This window comes from Engystomops pustulosus, chromosome 6, assembly GCF_040894005.1.
Source record: "Engystomops pustulosus chromosome 6, aEngPut4.maternal, whole genome shotgun sequence".
NCBI classification, from domain to species: domain Eukaryota; kingdom Metazoa; phylum Chordata; class Amphibia; order Anura; family Leptodactylidae; genus Engystomops; species Engystomops pustulosus.
The window spans coordinates 178019256-178039913 of record NC_092416.1 but is presented as its reverse complement, the minus strand read 5'-3'; the positions used below and the strand labels follow the sequence as shown (position 1 = coordinate 178039913).

Sequence of the window (20658 nt, the reverse complement as noted above, 5' to 3'; positions counted from 1 at the left end):
GGGTCACATACCACCTTTCCAGAACCCCTCTTCCCCAGGGACCGCATACCCCCTGTGTTATCAGTATTACTGATATCCAGTGCCAGAGCTGCGCCCATAACAAATCACTTCCCATTATCTTCCCGATGATGTCATTGTGCTCGACATACCACAGACACCCGTGCCTTCCACCATTGTTAACACGTACAATGATTACAGTTGACCTCTGACCTTTCTATGTAGATGGATGGATAATAAGTGATGGCACTGATTTTCCCCAGTCTATACCTGGCACCAAAATGTGTCATTGAGAAATCCCACGCCTCTCCCCTGGGGTTCAGAGGAAATAATGATTAACCACCACTTATATACTGGGAATTGCCCAACAGGAATAACACAAAACTCGTGCTTGTGGCGCCCATATAGTGGAAATGGCGTAAATTTAGGAGCACATCGAGGGAGTACAGGGAGTGGAGGGACCGGTTTTTCTGCATGAAGTGTTCAGAATGTAGAGAGGTCTCAAGAGTCCCATTAGATGGAGGACATTCAGGTGATAATGTGGATATTGGATAATAATTTCATTGCCTGAAGTTGAGCATGGCTGAAAAACCGTGCAGTGCAAGAAAAATCTTAGGAAACATTTGTGGAGAGTTTGGGTAGGATGATAGACAGGGCTGCGGGAGGAGAATTATGGTGGAGAGAAGAGTAAATTGTATTATGTTGTAGGAGGGGCAACCAGTGCAGGATCGGGACTGGCCGGGGGCATCGGTGCAGCACTAGGATTGTATGATGTGTCCCATAGCGGGAGAGCCACCATCTGGCAATAAGACGGGTTCACAAGGAGATGGCAGGTTCTAGGGTGCAAGTGATTGAGTGTGGAAGTTAAGGGAAAGGTCATAGTCGGACATAACCCTGACGTAGTGGACGTCTTGCCTTGGAGTTATGGTAAGACCACAGGCTGACATGGAAATATCTGATGTAGATTGGTTGGTAGTCCATGAAAACACGAGATAAAGAAGAAATGATGATGGAGATGTTGGGGTCAGTGGAAGGTACTGAGTACAATTGGAGGTCATCAGCATAGGGAAGGTACTGATGGCCAAATCTTACAATAGTTTGAGTGCACAGGTCATGTTGGCATAGGCAAGGGGATAAAGGGGGAGGTCCTGCATATGTTTCTACCCGAGAGGGAGATGGTTTAATGATCAATTTTATCTTCTGAGCTGATGAACCCCATGGAATAAAATGAAGCGGAAAATCTACTGTCTTGCCTCTCTTCATTGTGCTGAGATCTCCAGAATAGGCAGTAAATGGAGAGCGTCTCCTTCTCATGATTGGCGGGGTCCCGGTGGTCCTACCACCCCCCTATTTTATGGGATTAACTATTGGACAAGTAAGGCCCATGGAGTGGAGTGTACTTAGGAGGAGTGACAATGAGTAAGGCTGTAAGACACATGGTGTCGCTTGTCCCACGAAAATGACTGCGTTTGGCTAATCTTGGTCTCATTTCTATGGCCGACTATAAGTGGAGGTACAAGGCAGAGGAGACCAGTCCACTGCCCCGATGGGGGAACTTGAGATTCTGATAACGTGACAGTATTGGGTAATACTAATTGATGTAATCCCTTTGCACGCACTTCAAGTAGTTTGAGGTGGAGCGTCGGTGTAAGGAGCCTCTTGGCCGCTTTCCCATTCTGAAAGCTGAGAATTGGGGCTTTTTTTTTATCTTTGTGTCCTGTGCTGTGGATCTGAGGATTTTTAATGAGATCTCATGCCATGTCTGTACATGAGTAGAGGGGGATTATCTGCAGTGACCTCACTTCCAGCACAAACACGTTATGGTCCTGATTAGTTACTTACGGTAATTAAATATTTTACCCTCCAGAACTTCCACAGGGACCCCAGTGATTGGTGTTAGGGCCCAAGTCGCAGGAGATAGACAAAAGCAAGAGACCCCATAACCATTAGTCAAACTGGTGAATGGGTGGTGTTTGGATTTAAATAGTAGAAAACCTGTTGTGTAAGTAGAATGTCTTCTAGAAGTCCCTAAAGTGTAGGATGACCTTAGGAGATATGTGAAGAACTTTGACTTCTCGTTTTTCAAAAATCTGCATCAAAACTTTTTGCAACAGGCATAGAAATAAATAGAAGGTAGTGATCACATAGGATCACATAGGAGCTCAGTCCATTATTGATATAGCAGTGGGGTGTAGCAGTCAAGAATTTGCCCCGAAGTGGACCTGGTTACTCCTATGCTGTGCCTATTGCTCACACGATGTCACGGAGCTCTAGATATCACAATGTTCTCTCTCCTCTGCATTGATGGGACTATAAAGTGCCTTCATCTTCCTGTCATTCTTCCATCTGGTGATGCAGGGCTGATCCTTTGTGTCTGCAGACATCACTCCTTTGGGTTGTCACCCAGTTTTATGGACCCTGCTTTCCGGTAACCGGCACTGGATGTGTGTAATGACCGCCATACACACACAGACGCAGCTATTTGTTGTAGGTGCTGTCCGCCAGCTTGTGGGGGGAAGCAGCGGCTCAGGTGATCTCACACTCTGAGGTTTCTCCTCTTGGTTAGTGTAGTAACACTTCCCAGCAGTGAGACATGTGTTGAATCAGCTCTGGTCGGCCGTCCTCATATCCTGCGGGGATGAGCAATGGCCGGGCGGTTATCCTTGACATTCCTTTTACCTCCTGTGAGGACGTCTTCTGGGAACTATTGTACCCTGCAGAAATGAGTGCTGGTGGTATTGTGCCATCTGCGTGTAGAGACGCATCAGATGTGATGTATCCAGGAAGTGCACGTGATATTGGGGCACCATCGATACCGGGCTCAGATCTACACCCATGGCACACTCATATCCTCGTCACTTCATGTGTGTGTCTGAGGCCCGTCCTAATGATGGCGGCTGGTACTTACCTTATTGTCATGGAAAGGGACAAGCCGCTGGTGGAGGGTGAGGGATGAGTGAGTAAGTGTTCTGCCTCCGGGCCACAATGTACTTACTGTAAGTGCCTTGCAGAATGAATTCAGTCTGAGCCTATATTTCTATTACTTTCATGAACAGAAGTCTCATTTTTTTGTGATCAGTCCCAAAAGTAATCACTGGGGGTCAAGCTGTCGGCCCCATGTGACCTGATACATCTCCATACGCTCAGCACAGTCTGTAGACAACATTTGTCCCAACAAGAATGAAGGAATTGGTGGAGGAAGTTTTGACCCAGATCCTTAGAAAGGTTTAGTCCTGGAGTTCAACACAATTCCTTTAAAGGGAACCCGTCTGGGCGATTTGGGATCGTGAATAGGTCCTAACGGACTGGTGGTCTGCTGACCCAAATAGCCCTAGGCAGGATCAGACTCCAGCTCAGGGATGGAGCCGTCACACCAGGCCGTCCTCTGATCGCTCATCACTCATCATATAAGGCCGTGTATAGGATATGCACTGTACCACTCACTAGTTAAGTGATCAATTTAGGGAACGTCTCTGACTTTACGGAAGCTTTAGAAGAAGGGGACTCTTATTAAATTGAAGTTTCCTTATCAAAAAGGACCAAGGGGTTATCATATGTTAAATTCCCCTAAACATATAAAGTTTAGGGGAATTTAAGGGATTAAAACAGAACGTACTACATTCAGTGACATTATAAGTCTGGTGCCTGGAGAAGCCGTCTATCCGGGATCCCCGAAGATTGACTATTTTCAATAGGGACACTTCCCACCCCCTCCCGCACCAGACAATTAGGTTATATGATGGTGTCTGGTCCCTGCGGATGCTGATTTATGGCTCCTGCATCCTGGCCTGGTTTAGGGGAAAGTCAAGGAATTTCAAGGGAGGGGAGAGGGGGGCTCTGTCTCCTCCTGATGTCTCCCTATCTTTATTACCACCGCCCTATATTGCAGATGTCCAGAGCCTGGTACCTGGCGCCTGTGTGGTGATTCTGTGATGGCTCCATTGACGCCTGCGCTGGACCACAGAGGCCTCCACTGGACCACCAACTTATCGGACTCCAAGGAACCATAACACATATTCGCAGGAGCGACAGTGATGGGTCGGATGCGGTTCTTCTCTCTAGATAACTATACAAAGGGTTGTTACTTTTCCATATAGGCTTAGTAAGAACATTACACACAGCCCCATAAGGACCGGTGGGTAGTTTAGTGTCCCAGATCACCCGGTCCTATTACCTATAACCAAGAGCTGATCATGTAAATCTGTTTCCCCCCCTCCCTTCTTGGCTCTGAACGCTGACCTCGCTCCATAGTTATGCGGATTTCAGTGATGAAATGTAGGGAATGGGGTGATGTAATGTGGGGGCCGGAGTGACGAAACCTCGTCCCATCCCCTTGTACCTCATCCAGCTCCTTCCTGCAGGATACGTGGATGTTTATATATCTTGCACCTCCAGGAATGTGGGTTGTTACATGTTCACGTCTGCTGCTATCTTATGACCCGATTGAGGGGGGGGGGGGGGGACAAAAAGTTCTGCTCCTAAATGTGAGTAATGCAGAGTCGGCAGCCGCTATGTGACTGGCGGGAGGAGACCTGTGACCTTACATTGTATCAGGACGTAATGATAATGTTTCTTCCGGCAAAGACATTGATTTTGGATTTGATGACGTCCGTACTGAATTGTGGCCAATTGAGCCCCCACCCTAGACCCCCTAAAATGTCCCCTGCAGCCAGGATAAGAGAAAAGTTAAACTAATTATCTGCCGGTTTGATGAAGTGGATGTGCTCCGGATAATTAAAGGGATCATACAGCCAGTGCTTAGTATTGTCCCTGGAGAGATGTGTAATCACACCTTTTGTGTATGTTGTTAGTAGCAGCTGGACTGTGATCTATGGATTTATATTGTTGAATTGTAGCTGCTCCAAGTGCACTGGGGTTGTGTCATCACACTGCTGTGCTCTGTGCGCTCTGAAACATTTGGTATTGTCCCTGGAGAGAGGTGTAATCATACCTTTGTGTATGTTAGTAGCAGCAGGACTGAAAAACATGGACTTAAATTCCAAAATTGTAGCTTCAATAAGTGTACTCTGGGCATGTCCTCACACTGCTGTGCTCTTATTTCTCTGCATTACTCTACTTTCATTTACTCAGAGCAGTGGGGGAGAGTCTGTGGAGTCTGTGGAGAGTCTCTGGAGTATAAATTCATATTTCACAGTTCTGCTGCTACTAACACCATACATCTCTCCAAGGACAATAACCAACACTGGTTGCACAGAAGTGTGTGGACACACCCACAATGCACTTGAGTAAGCTACAATTCTGGAATATAAATCCATATTTCACAGTCCTGCTGCTACTAACAACATTCACAAAGGTATGATTACACATCTCTCCAGGGACAATACCTAATGCACACTGGCTGTACAGAGCACAGCAGTGTGAGGACACCCCCTCCTCCCCCCAGTGCACTTGGATAATCTACAATCCTGGAATATAAATCCATATTTCCCAGGGCTGTGTAGTGTAGAGGAGGATGGACATTTCGGTGACTATATAACAGTATTGTAGCATTGCTGAATATGCAGTTGCCGAAAATAGCGTCTCCAGACTAGAGTTGGACCATAAAGAGGTCACTGTGTTTGTTGAGGCCGAGGCTGGAGATGTCTCTTGTGTGGGATGTTTTCTCCATCTGTATTGAATTATTGGATTTTGTGGTGTTTTGTACATTTCTTCTAAGCTGCGGATATCCCATTACACATAACAGGAAAGCCGTAGGATCAGCAAATGTTACTAGGAGACCCCAGGAATGGAAAGAGTGACTAGTTCTAGGAGATGGGTCATGAAGCCCGGCACAAGGAAGAGCCCCCGCTCCACAGTACATATACGTACATACACACACATATAATGTATACTAGTAGCCCTTATGATACTACTGACATATCCATTGATGTCAATGAGAGCTGCAGCTGGATGGGAAGGTGTCACAACTCCCCCTCCTCACCCCATGAACTATGTAAAGGTCATTAGTAGTATAGTTGGGTAGTAAAAACCATTGAAGATGGACTTAGAAAATCCTAAATGTTGACACCAATCGTTGAGCATCATCTTCATAGATGAAATTCTTTACTGTAAAAGCAATGACATTATGGAATTCGCTGCCGCAGGATGATGTGATGCCTGATACATGTACAAGCTCAGGATGATGTGATACATGTACAAGCTCAGGATGATGTGATACATGTACAAGCTCAGGATGATGTGATACATGTACAAGCTCAGGATGATGTGATACATGTACAAGCTCAGGATGATGTGATACATGTACAAGCTCAGGATGATGTGATACATGTACAAGCGCAGGATGATGTGATACATGTACAAGCTCAGGATGATGTGATACATGTACAAGCGCAGGATGACGTGATGTCTGATACATGTATAAGCTCAGGATGACGGGATGTCTGATACATGTACCAGCTCAGGATGACGGGATGCCTGATACATGTACCAGCTCAGGATGACGGGATGCCTGCTATATGTACCAGCTCAGGATGACGGGATGCCTGCTACATGTACCAGCTCAGGATGACGGGATGCCTGCTACATGTACCAGCTCAGGATGACGGGATGCCTGCTACATGTACCAGCTCAGGATGACGGGATGCCTGCTACATGTACCAGCTCAGGATGACGGGATGCCTGCTACATGTACCAGCTAAGGCAGGACCTGGATGATCCAGAGACTTTGATCCAATGATTCTGATAAGGATATTTGAATTGGCGAGAGAATATACCTATTCATGACACAAATATATTGCATAGTAAGGACCCCTCACGTCATAGGATGGACTGTAGTGGTCCCCTGTCTCTGGTCCCTTGGAGGCTGAAGGGACCTGCTGGCTGCTGCGGATGCCCATAAGTGATCACATCTATGAGCCGCGTACATCAGGCAGTGATCCCACATTTATAGTAATCCGGATTTATCGGTCCCTTTGAAACTGGTTTTCTTTGTATTATAAGATCTGGTGCCAAGATACATAAAAGATACAATGGCGGGTGTATACAGCGTATGGGTGATTCCCTGAACTGTAAGGTCCGGTCAGATTAGGTCTAACCCGGAATGTGGATAATGACAATTCCTGATTCCCAGAACATGATAAAATAACATTGATCCGTAGTATTTATAGATCTGATTCTGGGAAAGCTGGGTGAGCCACCAAATACCTTCTGATGTATGTAAACACTGCAGGGATGGGCAGAGATGTGGGGGTGCACAGAGCTCCTGTACAGATAAGGGGTTGGCCCAAATTTCATTGCTATCCCCTGTGGATAGGGGGTGAAACCTCTTTCTCTCTAAATTTTTTTTTTTTTTTTTTGGTGGAGGAGGGGGGGTTGTCTGACCCCCCCCCCCCCCCCCCACTAGATATGAAAATGAGGGCCCTGTTCCCCTTAATTGATGGGGCAACATAAAGGATTTCCCCAATACGCCTTAGGATTGCCATCTACTTTATAAAAAGTTTGTCTGTGATGAAACTTCCCCTTTAAGGGTTTCCTGCTTCTATGTATATTACATGGAAATCCACTATAATTTTTTGAGGGTTGTGGGACGGCGGGGGAGGAGTAGTCATTTCAGTTCTTTTCTTTCATCGGTTGTATGTAGGTCACTATTAGAAGTCTTTTTGAGGGGTTTTCCAGCATTTTCCCTCATCCTGCTTCAAATGCAATTAGAAAAATGAAGCAGCGATTGTAACACATGGAAGGTTCAAATATGACAGTCATGCGGGAAGTGAGGATGTAGCGGACGTCTAATAGCCATCGTATGATATACTAAGTAATAGAGCAAGAATAGTAAGAACACAGTGACTGCACCAGCAGCAGAATAGTGAGTGCAGCTCTGGGGTATAATACAGGATGTAACTCAGGGTCAGTACAGGATAAGTAATGTCATGTATGTACACAGTGACTGCACCAGCAGCAGAATAGTGAGTGCAGCTCTGGGGTATAATACAGGATGTAACTCAGGGTCAGTACAGGATAAGTAATGTCATGTATGTACACAGTGACTGCACCAGCAGCAGAATAGTGAGTGCAGCTCTGGCGTATAATACAGGATGTAACTCAGGATCAGTACAGGATAAGTAATGTCATGTATGTACACAGTGACTGCACCAGCAGCAGAATAGTGAGTGCAGCTCTGGGTATAATACAGGATGTAACTCAGGATCAGTACAGAATAAGTAATGTCATGTATGTACACAGTGACTGCACCAGCAGCAGAATAGTGAGTGCAGCTCTGGAGTATAATACAGGATGTAACTCAGGATCAGTACAGGATAAGTAATGTCATGTATGTACACAGTGACTGCACCAGCAGCAGAATAGTGAGTGCAGCTCTGGAGTATAATACAGGATGTAACTCAGGATCAGTACAGGATAAGTAATGTCATGTATGTACACAGTGACTGTACCAGCAGCAGAATAGTGAGTGCAGCTCTGGGGTATAATACAGGATGTAACTCAGGATCAGTACAGGATAAGTAATGTCATGTATGTACACAGTGACTGCACCAGCAGCAGAATAGTGAGTGCAGCTCTGGGGTATAATACAGGATGTAACTCAGGATCAGTACAGGATAAGTAATGTCATGTATGTACACAGTGACTGCACCAGCAGCAGAATAGTGAGTGCACCTCTGGGGTATAATACATGATGTAACTCAGGATCAGTACAGGATAAGTAATGTCATGTATGTACACAGTGACTGCACCAGCAGCAGAATAGTGAGTGCAGCTCTGGAGTATAATACAGGATGTAACTCAGGATCAGTACAGGATAAGTAATGTCATGTATGTACACAGTGACTGCACCAGCAGCAGAATAGTGAGTGCAGCTCTGGGGTATAATACAGGATGTAACTCAGGATCAGTACAGGATAAGTAATGTCATGTATGTACACAGTGACTGCACCAGCAGCAGAATAGTAAGTGCAGCTCAGGAATATAATACAGGATGTAACTCAGGATCAGTACAGGATAAGTAATGTCATGTATGTACACAGTGACTGCACCAGCAGCAGAATAGTGAGTGCAGCTCTAGAGTATAATACAGGATGTCACTATGTGTATGTTTCCTCCAATCCCAGTACGTCCCAGTCCCGTATCTTTCATCCATTGTGCTTGTATCCTCTGCATTGACCTGATAATCTGACACATCCCAGTAATCCAGTAAATCCTCCGCTGTCCTCCGTGGTTTGGAGAGAAATTGGTATTTGGTAAATATCTTATTGATTAGGATGAGGAGTAATGAGCAGTCCTTCCAGTATCCCCGGCCTGGTGGTGAGTAACGTGGAAACCCGATTGATCTTACCCAACCGGGAACTTTGGTAATCTAAGCCGATTTACATATTCTTACACATTATGGGGTAAGATATTTTTAGCCGGAATAGACTTTGTTTCCTGGGACGTAAACTTTTGTTGTGCAATCCGACCTATTTGTGGATTTCTCATTTTGCAACGTGATAAATTTATCCGGTATCTGAGGCTTATTTTGCATAAACTTCTGCCTGTACAGACAGTCCCCGGGGTTACATACAAGATGGGGTCTGTAGGTTTGTTCTTAAGTTGAGTTTGTATGTAAGTCGGAACTGTATATTTTATCATTGTAATCCTAGCCAAAATTTTTTTGGTCTCTGTGACAATTGGATTTTAAAAATGTTGGGTTGTCATAAGAACCAGGATTAACAATAAATCCTAATTACAGACGCCTGTGATACTGTTATAGCTGATCATTGTAGCCTAGGATAAAGTGCAGTAATTACCAACATCCAGAGGTCCGTTTGTAGCTAAGGGTCGTCTGTAAGTCGTGTGTTCTTAAGTAGGGGACCGCACGCATTTGTATTTCTGGTAGATGATACTGCAGAGGTAAAGCCCGATTCTAGGTTTGTGCCGGATTTTGTCACAATACCATGTATATCATGGTGTACAATGTGTCTGCCCTCTTTTCTCTCCTATTAAAGGGGGCAGATGGGTTTATTCGCTCAGATGTTATTTTCAAGTGGTCGTCTTTTTTTTGTTTTTTTTTCTAGTTTCTCTAATCATACTAATTTGCTTTTAACTCTACAATCTTTGCTGAATTCCATCGTGCTAGCAACCAGATAGATGAAGTTTAGTGAGGAGTGAGATCACCTAGTCTACAGCCCATGGCCTTGTGTGATCAGGCTGTGTCCCTGCTCCTATGATGTGCTGGTCAGGAGGGCAGCACATGGCCTAGGGTACAACGTTACTCACCTTTCTCGATTCATCTTAAAGAAGCAGCTATGGCCTATTCTGTGACTATTGGCTACTATGATGGGACTGTGACTATTGGCTACTATGATGGGACTGTGACTATTGGCTACTATGATGGGACTGTGACTATTGGCTACTGTGTAGGTTATGTGACTATTGGTTACTATGATGGGACTGTGACTATTGGCTACTATGATGGGACTGTGACTATTGGCTACTATGATGGGACTGTGACTATTGGCTACTATGATGGGACTGTGACTATTGGCTACTATGATGGGACTGTGACTATTGGTTACTGTGTGGGTAATGTGACTATTGGCTACTGTGTGGGTAATGTGACTATTGGCTACTGTGTAGGTTATGTGACTATTGGCTACTATGATGGGACTGTGACTATTGGCTACTATGATGGGACTGTGACTATTGGCTACTATGATGGGACTGTGACTATTGGTTACTATGATGGGACTGTGACTATTGGTTACTATGATGGGACTGTGACTATTGGCTACTGTGTAGGTTATGTGACTATTGGTTACTATGATGGGACTGTGACTATTGGTTACTATGATGGGACTGTGACTATTGGCTACTGTGTGGGTAATGTGACTATTGGCTACTATGATGGGACTGTGACTATTGGTTACTATGATGGGACTGTGACTATTGGCTACTGTGTAGGTTATGTGACTATTGGTTACTGTGTAGGTTATGTGACTATTGGCTACTATGATGGGACTGTGACTATTGGTTACTATGATGGGACTGTGACTATTGGCTACTGTGTAGGTTATGTGACTATTGGTTACTGTGTAGGTTATGTGGCTATTGGTTACTATGATGGGACTGTGACTATTGGTTACTATGATGGGACTGTGACTATTGGCTACTGTGTGGGTAATGTGACTATTGGCTACTATGATGGGACTGTGACTATTGGCTACTATGATGGGACTGTGACTATTGGCTACTATGATGGGACTGTGACTATTGGCTACTATGATGGGACTGTGACTATTGGCTACTATGATGGGACTGTGACTATTGGTTACTATGATGGGACTGTGACTATTGGTTGCTGTGTGGGCAGTGTGACTATTGGCTACTATGATGGGACTGTGACTATTGGTTGCTGTGTGGGCAGTGTGACTATTGGCTACTATGATGGGACTGTGACTATTGGTTGCTGTGTGGGCAGTGTGACTATTGGCTACTATGATGGGACTGTGACTATTGGTTGCTGTGTGGGCAGTGTGACTATTGGCTACTATGATGGGACTGTGACTATTGGTTGCTGTGTGGGCAGTGTGACTATTGGCTACTATGATGGGACTGTGACTATTGGTTGCTGTGTGGGCAGTGTGACTATTGGCTACTATGATGGGTCTGTGACTATTGGCTCCTGTGGGGGCAGTGTGACTATTGGCTACTATGATGGGACTGTGACTATTGGTTGCTGTGTGGGCATTGTTGCTCTTGGGGGCATTGTAACTTTTTTTTTTTTTTACTGCGAGAGGACTGTTAACTACTGTGACTATTGGCTTCTGTTTGGGCCTTGTCACTGTGACTATTGGCTACTATGACAGCGCTGTGACTATCTGCTACTTTGGGGGTACATATTGGCTATGCCGGTGTCTCAGACTGTTCTACAATGTGTTCAGCTTTGTGGTTGCCTTTAAAGGGCTGATTGTGATGGTAATATTGTCTAAATGTAACTACTAAACAGATCCTTTAAAGGGGTTTTACCCACAAATCCAAGTTAGGCCCTATCCACGTGTGACGGAGTACATCCGTCGGACCCCTCGCCGTTCCATCAGACCCCCATCAGCCGAGTGCGCCATTAGTCTGACTGAGCGACGAGTTCCTTCGGACCTCTCGTTTTCAGGATTTCATCACAGAGACCCCACTGATCTGCAAGTTGGACCCTAACTTGCTTTCGTGGGAAACCCCCTTTTACTGTTGAGGAGCAGCGGTGTTTATAAAGTCATAAAAAGCCATTGGGCCCCTTTAAGGCAACAACTAGGAGGGGGGAGCGGTGAGTCCCAGCAGCTAGGTCTCCACTTGTAATCCCAAAGTGCCCTGTAATCCGGTAGATACAATGTTACTCCTTGCAGATACAGTGTTACTCCTTGCAGATACAGTGTTACTCCTTGACTGCTGCAGGTTGTATTGAAACGTGGTGGAGACTATAAAGATGCGATCAGCTTGGAAACCAGATTTTTCTGATTAGATCACATGACATGGACATGGGGTTCAGGTGTTTTGCTTCTTGTGGAAAGGTGATCTGCATCAGAAAGGTGCGCCACGGAGCAGGCGTTCAGCACGGGTGCCAGAGCTTATACGAGGACAGAATCGGAAGCGTGCGCCTCATCTGATAATCGTTACCCGTCCTGAGGATAAGGTCACCCGGAGAGCAGATATCCGGAGGGATCGGAGGGACACGCGTTATAATAAGACATTGTGAAGCGGGAGGATCATCCACGTGCCCCGAGGGGGACATCACACGTGTCGTGTTCTGTACGCTCTGCTCCTTACTGTTGTTTGTTTATATCCACAGCTGAAGACACTGGAAGAGCTGCCGGTTATATACAGATTATCCGGGTACAATCCATGGGGTGAAGGTGGTGTCTTAGTGTCCCTGACGGGGAACCTTGTAGTGCAGGAGCTTTGGTGGAGCAGCTGTCTGGGTTGTAGGCTACTTGGATCCCTTGGGTTTCCCACCAGTTCCTCTTTGTCGCTCCCCAACTTATCTCCTAGTGTCCCCCTTGTCCCGACACCCCATCTCTGCTCCGTGCCTCATACTTCTCTAGGCTCCCATCTCCAGATAGTTGTGTTCATGATGCAGGACCTTCACCTACAAGGTCCTGCGATTAGTGACCAGGAGCGGTCAGGTTTCCTTGAAATGAGAATTTTTTTGGGATCTTGCCTCCGTGACTCATCAGTACACGTCTCAGTAGCCGGTATGGACTGTGGGTGTCCCGGGACCTCTCTGTTATTGTGGTGCCCCCCACAGTCGGGTTCTCCCCGGTACTCGCGGTGTATTCCAGAATGTGTGTAGATTAGTCTGAGTGTAAACAGTCGGAGGAGGTTTTTGTGTAGTCTGCACACAGTTCCTGGGCAGTGACTCAGTGGCGCTGACCTGGCGTTCTGGGAATCTTTGTGTCTTGGTCTCCGTTGTCATGAATCACGGCTGCTGATGAAATGGTCTTCCAGAAATCGCATGAATGGCTCCTACTTCTCCATTAAAGGGAAGTGACCAAAGGGGATTGCAGAGGGTTTGGTTTTTTCCGACAAGTGGGCCGACTCATTACAAGGCATTTGGGTTGTGTGTTGAGCAGGAACATAACTTTAGAAGGTGGTCCTGTCACAAGGAGATGACCCCCCCCCCCTATCCATAGGGTCCATTGTACCCCTGTTACACCCCAAAGTAATGGAGTGTCCAGTCACACGTGCTCCGTGCACCGTCTATGGAACTGACGGAGATAGCGGAGTACGGTGCCAAGTACAGAGCGGAACCCAATGGTGGGGTTTGCCCCCCTAATCTAAACATATTGCCGAATTACCAGCTGAACTGGCAAATTGACAAGACTATCTGCCGATAAGTCCGGGTCAGGCAGCCAAACCCGACCATCGGATCCGCTCCTCCGTAGAGCTCCGTTCTCTCCGTCAGTTCCTTATACAGTAAGTGGAGCAGCAGCGCACATGTGTTACCACCTGCTCCATCCCTTTGGGGTGCAACCCGGGGACAATGGACCCCCGTTCCTATGACTTATGAGGGGGGAGTCCATCGCTGCAACCCCCCCCCTTCCCCTATCGATCAGCTAGTAAGTATAGGGGCGAACTTGTTCCAACTGAGCAACCCCTGTACACGGTTGTAGAGCGCACGGACGCACCAGAGCCTTAAGAGACCCACAATGGGGCACATTTACTAAGGGTCCGGATTGCGCTTTTCCGCCGGGTTTCCCGATATTTTTTATTTTTTTTTTCAAATTTGCGCCGAATTGCCCCGGGATTTTGGTGCACGTGATCGGATTGTGGCGCATCGGCGAATGGGGGAGGGGGGGGGCCATGGCCATCGGAAAACCAGACAGATCATCCGCAATTTTCCTGAATCCATCAGGTCCGGCCTCTAATTTTTGCTATTGGTCAAGTTCATCTAATCAGAAAATGGAGTCATTCCCAACCCCCCACCCCAGTCTTAATTAAAACTCTGTCTTTTTACAGAGACTCCTATGTTTCCATGGTACCAGACTACAAGGTGACGCTGTAGTCAGATGTACGTAGTGTGTCTTTGTAGTGTGTGTACTGTAAAGGATGAAGGCGCACGACTTGCACGTCTTCGCCTCCTGTTATGCGGGCATGCTGGGTGTTGTTGTGTCACAGGTTAGAGACCCCCCCCCCCCCCATCTGTTTGGGGTCCTGCTCCAGTTTATCAGTTCCTCTTCACAGAGAGGAAAACCTGCATTGTCATAGACGAGGAGCGACTGACACAGACACTGAGGCTGCTGGTTCCTCCTTTCTGTGAAACTGGTAGTGATCCTGTAAGAGGCCGCCCTGAGGAAGAAAAGCCAAAAACTACGGGACTTCCCAATATGGAGGCAGATTTCTCTTTATATTGTGACCTTTATCGGGTTTCTCCAGAATTCCTGCTTAACTGATGGAAATTTCTTTGAAATCTCCATAAGGGAAGGTGGAAATGCCCCGGATCTAGTGATATGGGGGGATTATCCACTGCTGGGACCCCCAGTTATCATCTTTAGGGGATACTGGGACTACAGTGCCCCCACAGGGGGGAGGAAGCATTACACTTCTCTTATTAATGGGATATCCGAATACGAACTTGTGATACATGGGGGTCAATCTTTGTTGCCTTCCCCTTTTATTGAAAAGTGTATATGATCTGGGATCTCGGGCAGCCCCCCCCCCATAGACTCTTACAGACCCCCCCCCCCCCCCATAGACTCTTACAGCCCCCCCCCCCCCCCATAGACTCTTACAGGCCCTTGCAGTACTCCCATCAAATGCATTGACTGCAGCACATTGCACCAAACCCCTGGACATGCTCCCGCGTTATGGTGTGACATATTCTCTATACTGTGTGATTACCATGTATCCTTTTCTATTTCTAGGACTCCTTTGTTTCTTCTGGCTCCTCTCGTGGCTCCCTCTATCCCACCGCCCGCTAACCAGCGCCCAGCGTTAGGATGTGTGTGTCCCAGAGGGGCGCATCGTTATGAATGGGTGGGTAACCTGGTCCCAGAGTTTGGAATCTCCAGTTCCAGGGTGAAGATTCTCTCCAGTCCAGCGGAATTCTACCAAGTGATGAAGGTGAGAGGAAGGTCCGAGCCAACCCACCAATCTGACTAATAAACACTATTGTCTGTGTTTGGTATTGCAGTTGGGTCTGATTTGTTACTTACTATGAGTATAAACCACATGCACATGATAGTCTCCTTCTATTGGGTACATGCACAGTACATGTACTTGACAACTGCGGCGAGTGCAGAGTCGATCAGTTGACGTTGGCAGCATGAGTGGTGCTCTGCTGGGCCACATGCGTTTACACATATTTCTTTCAATTAGGCCCAAGTTCTTTATTTTTGCCAACTAAAGAGGTCTGCACCAAGTTTGGTTATTTCCCATCTACACAAGTAGATAACAATCTGACTAGTAGATGTCTGCTTCATTTGCTCCTACCGATTACGAGAAATGACCCCCTGCGTTTTACAAGAATGGGGGTCCCACTTTCACTAATTGTCGGAGCAGGTTGAACGTACAGAAGTTGCCAAGCACAGCGCTCTGGTATCTCCGGCACACTCCTAGACGATGAATGTAAGTGCCAGAGATACTGGAGTGCTGCGCTCAGCAATTTCCGACACTTGCTTAAAATTGAGTAGAGAAGCAGGAACACACTATCTACCTGCAGCTTTATCCACTTACTATGAACGGGTTCCATCCTGGTGATTGTTGGTGGGTCTCTGCAGTCAGACCCCTGCTAATAAGATCTTTATCCCCTGTGCCCTAACTTGGGACAACCCCTTTAACATATACATCTCCTAGTGCTGTCCAGAACTTTTATTGATACCTGACAACGCCGTTAAGTTGTCGTAGGCTCTTTATTTAGGTACGGCACAAGAAACCTCCATAGCCATGAAAGACGCACTTAGGAGACTTGTTTCAGAGGAAATATTCTCCATGTCTTCTCTAAAATCTGCTTTTTTATGTGTTAAAGGCTCAGGTGCAAAATGCCAAGAAGCGAATCACCATGGCGTCTCTCTACCTGGGGACAGGGGCTCTGGAACAGGAACTGGTGAGTGCTCGGTGGGTCCTGGTAATGATGATGGGTTGTATTAAGATGATCTTTCCTATGAGGGGGAGTGGGGGCGCTTTTCAGGAGTCGCACCCCCTGGCCAGTTTCGACTATCTTTGTCACTATGATGCATAGACCCTGCAATTGTCCAGAAGATGTATTTTATGTGTTTCTTGTGTGACCTCTTCAGGTGGACTGCATAGAGGAAACCCTGCGAAGAACGGACAAGACTGACCTCCAGGTCTCCGTTCTGCTAGACTACACCAGAGGGTCACGGGGTCAGTCATCACCGAGCGTTGGGATTTGTACACGTCAGCGTCGCCTTGTTCTGTGATTCGTCCATGTTGCCCATTTCCGAATTTTCTTCTCTTTTATTGCCGCAGGTAAGAAGAATTCCCGCACCATGCTGCTGCCCCTGCTGCGGCGATACCCGGACCGCATGCGCGTGTCCCTCTTCCACACTCCTAGTCTACGCGGACTCCTGCGTCTCCTTACACCGGAGAGATTCAATGAGACGATCGGTCTGCAGCACATGAAGATCTATCTGTTTGATGACAATGTTATCCTTAGTGGGTGAGTGCTTTTCCACTTTGCCGCATCTGTAAATGGTAGCAGGCTACCTCCACCCATACTGGTAGGTTGTTTAGATTGTGAGCCCCATTGGGGACAGGGACCAATTTGTCATGCATTGTGCAGCGCTGCGTAATCTGTGCGCGCTATATAACTAAAGAATTATTGTTATTATTATTATTATAATTTTATTACAGAGGGGCGAGGCGGCTGTTGTCTGCCTCAAGATGAATTCTACGTTGGAGGTTCCTTCTTGCGGCGCTGCAGATCTGCTCTAGTCTGAGAAAATTATACATAGTAACAAAAATGCAACATTCTAGTCACCAGGATGTATATCCGGCTCTGTCGTGCTCCATCTTTACAGATCTGTTTCCCCAGTTCCTCATCAATCAATCATTTTCTATGATTATTTTTCAGAGCGAACCTGAGTGACTCGTACTTTACTAATCGCCAGGACCGCTATATCCTCCTGCAGGGCTGCTCGGAAGTGGCCAATTTTTTTAATGAGTTGGTGGCGGCCGTCGGAGATGTTTCCCTTCAGCTGGAGCCGGATGATACGATTTGCGTAGAAGAGGGAGTGGAGCATCCTTATGAAGGCAAGTACCCAAATCCTCTTCTCCTAAGGCTGCACACTCAGCTACTCCCTTCCATATACATGTATGCTTGGCCAGTCCTAGAATGCATGTGGGTGAGGGGGGACAGATGGCTGGTACCGGACCTGTCAGGCTTTGGCTTATGTACTTAAGGCTTTTGTTGTAAGAGAGTAAGAAGACCCCTATGTACATTAGTTGGTCATCTAGTCCCTTATTTACAGGGAAGGTTTATGGTCACCTTAAAGGACCTGCTGAAATAATATAAAAGGCTTTTATAGGCCTCATCCGATGCATAAATATAAACAGGTCAATCTTTTCCAGGAGACAAAACCAAATACTGTGAAGCCGCCAGGCAGAGGGTCATGAACGTGATAGAGACGGCCAGACTCAAGCAGTGCGAGCTGCACAGCGCCAGCTTCCAGAGCCGGGAGCCGGGCACGGAGCCGCCGGATACTTGGGTTTATCCTCTGATACAAATGAAGCCGTTCAGAATACAGATCGATGAGCTGGTGACAGAGACGCTGCTGACAGAAGCGGAGCGCGGAGACCGGCTTCATCTCACCACCGGATATTTCAATCTGACCCAGGGTTACATGGACCTGGTGCTGGGCACACGGGCCGACTATAACATTCTCCTGGCCTCCCCGGAGGTCAATGGCTTCTTTGGCGCTAAGGGCATTGCAGGAGCCATACCTGCCGCGTATGTGCACATAGAGCATCAGTTTTATAATGAAGTCTACAAACAGGGGCAGCAGCGGAGGGTCCAACTCCGAGAATACTTCAGAGACCACTGGACCTTCCATGCCAAAGGTAAGACGATGGAGGCCGATTCTTCATTGTATGTAACAAACTTTGCTGTATTTAGTAATCCGGGAATAACTCATTTTCTGGTCAGTGTCCACCTTCTCTGTTCTGATGAGTGGAGACCTAGCTGCTGTGACTCACCGCATAGACTGCTATGTAATGACGCCTCAGGGAGCTTCTGTCTTGTTACTAGCAAGACTGAATTCAGTAAAGATCAAAGAGTCAAAACCAGATTAGTAAGGAAGAAGGGAGAGCGATAAAAAAAAAATCAGTAGTATAGGTTGTATTGGTTTATGCAAAGTTACTGTTTAAAACTAGAAGCGGCGCCCCCTATCTTCATGGGTTGTAACTGGTGACACTGTTTAACCACTGAGCCTCCTGCACAGGAGTCACGATTTATGGGGGTGGTTGTAGTGTTAGGAGGTAGAACTTTAAATCGCATACAAGCCATCTAAGGTTCACCTATCGGGCTGATATGGGACAGTATGGTCCTATGGGGGGGTTTAGTGCCTTTAGGACCTTTACTCTCCGTCCCTCATTCACATCAATACAAAACGTGCCCAAGACATTATGTATCTGATATCAAAATGTAGTAGTTACACCAGAGCTGGCAGTCTGTCCTGATTCGAGGGACTGTCTGTCTGTATGTTTTCGGCTATAACCAGTGGGACCCCCAGGCTACCTCAGTAGGGGGCAAAACTAGTTACCAGCAGCCGCACAGTTACTTCTCCCCTCCTTGTACCATGGTGCCAAACTTTTTCTCATTGAGGCGATGCCAGTGACTGGCAGGCGATGCACGTCCGGGCTGTGCCAGTACAGGCCGTGGTAACATAAGATGAGTAGTCACCGGCTCGGCTCATAGAAGTGCGATCCGGGAGGAACAATGTGTAAGGCGCACGTTCTCCTTGTTCCTGCGCTCAGGTGTCTTGTCTTGTAAAACTGGCTGAACCTGACGAGTCGCTGCCCGTAACTCCTGCCCTCCCCTCTGCCTGCCAGGAAGCCTCTGCTTCAGACGTGCTGCTGCGGGGGGCGCCGCTCATCCATCTTATTTTATATTCTTTTATAACTTGATGTTTCTATTGCAGGTCTGTGGCTGTACCCTGCAGGGAAGGACATGCCGTGCCTCACTCTTATCGGCTCCCCAAACTTTGGCTACAGATCGGTTCACCGGGATTTAGAAGCCCAGATCGCCCTAGTGACCGAAAACCAAGACTTACAGCAGCAGCTCCATCAGGTGACGGGACGCGTCGTATCACGTGGGGCCGCGCTCTATACATAGAGACGTCTGTGGTTTGTTTGTCATTACTGAAGAGAATCCCCTCTACCTCTCACTTCTGGTCTCTGCAATACCCCCCACCCCCGCAGCCGCCTCTCACCGCCTCCCCTGGGGATCTCTGTGTAATGTTATCTTATAGTGTGGCCCAAGAGGTGACAAAGATAGAGTTATCCAGGATTTCCATAACTCTATGAAGATCTTCTTTGGCTCTTACCACCCTCCATCCTGCGATGTCGCTCTATGGGGAGGGGGAGCACAACTAATATCTAGAGACGAGAGCATAATGTGCACAAATAGTGTTATCCGAGGGAGTACAGGGCTGTCAGCATGTCGGCCATCATCCCAGCTGTATGACCTGTCCCCTTGTCCACTATCCAGATGCACCATTCATTCTCTAAGAGAACGGCAGAGATAGTTAAAGGGATTGTCCACCTCAGCAATGTGTCTGCCAAGGTCAGCTCTCCCTTCTAGACCGGTCCCAGGCCTGAGTGGTGACCTCTAACGAAGACCTCATCACCGATGACCTCCTCATTTGGAGGTCACCGCTGAGGCCAGTGATCGGTCAAGCATTAACGACTTTTTGGACTATACTGTGTATTGGGAGATGGAACGGTAGGGAAATTTGTTGTATTTGCAAATTTATTTATTGCAGTCAGACATCCCCTTTAACTCGTGATTGTATGTAAGAGCAGATCTGATAGCCTGGGGACCTTGTACCATACAGGACGCCCCCACGTCAGGTCACGCTCCTTCCCTCCACTGCGGCCGCTCGTTTTCCTGTAACCCCTCTGCCAGGATTTCTGTCTTTCCTGTACGCGGCTGACGTTGGGAAATCTGGTTTGTTTGCATCAGACGTGAAGTTTTGTAAGCGGCTCCTC

At 47.0% G+C, this 20658-nt stretch overlaps 1 protein-coding gene across 1 annotated transcript in view; it reads left to right on the top strand.

Annotated features, from left to right (window-relative positions):
• PGS1 (phosphatidylglycerophosphate synthase 1) overlaps positions 1-20658 on the top strand; it is a 28062-nt gene that overhangs the window by 1213 nt on the left and 6191 nt on the right. Inside the window, exons 2-8 of the mRNA XM_072112575.1 lie at positions 15357-15555; positions 16460-16537; positions 16728-16815; positions 16921-17110; positions 17525-17703; positions 18022-18510; positions 19590-19738. Coding sequence (XP_071968676.1) covers positions 15357-15555; positions 16460-16537; positions 16728-16815; positions 16921-17110; positions 17525-17703; positions 18022-18510; positions 19590-19738 — 1372 coding nt within the window. The remainder of the gene's footprint in view (positions 1-15356; positions 15556-16459; positions 16538-16727; positions 16816-16920; positions 17111-17524; positions 17704-18021; positions 18511-19589; positions 19739-20658) is intronic.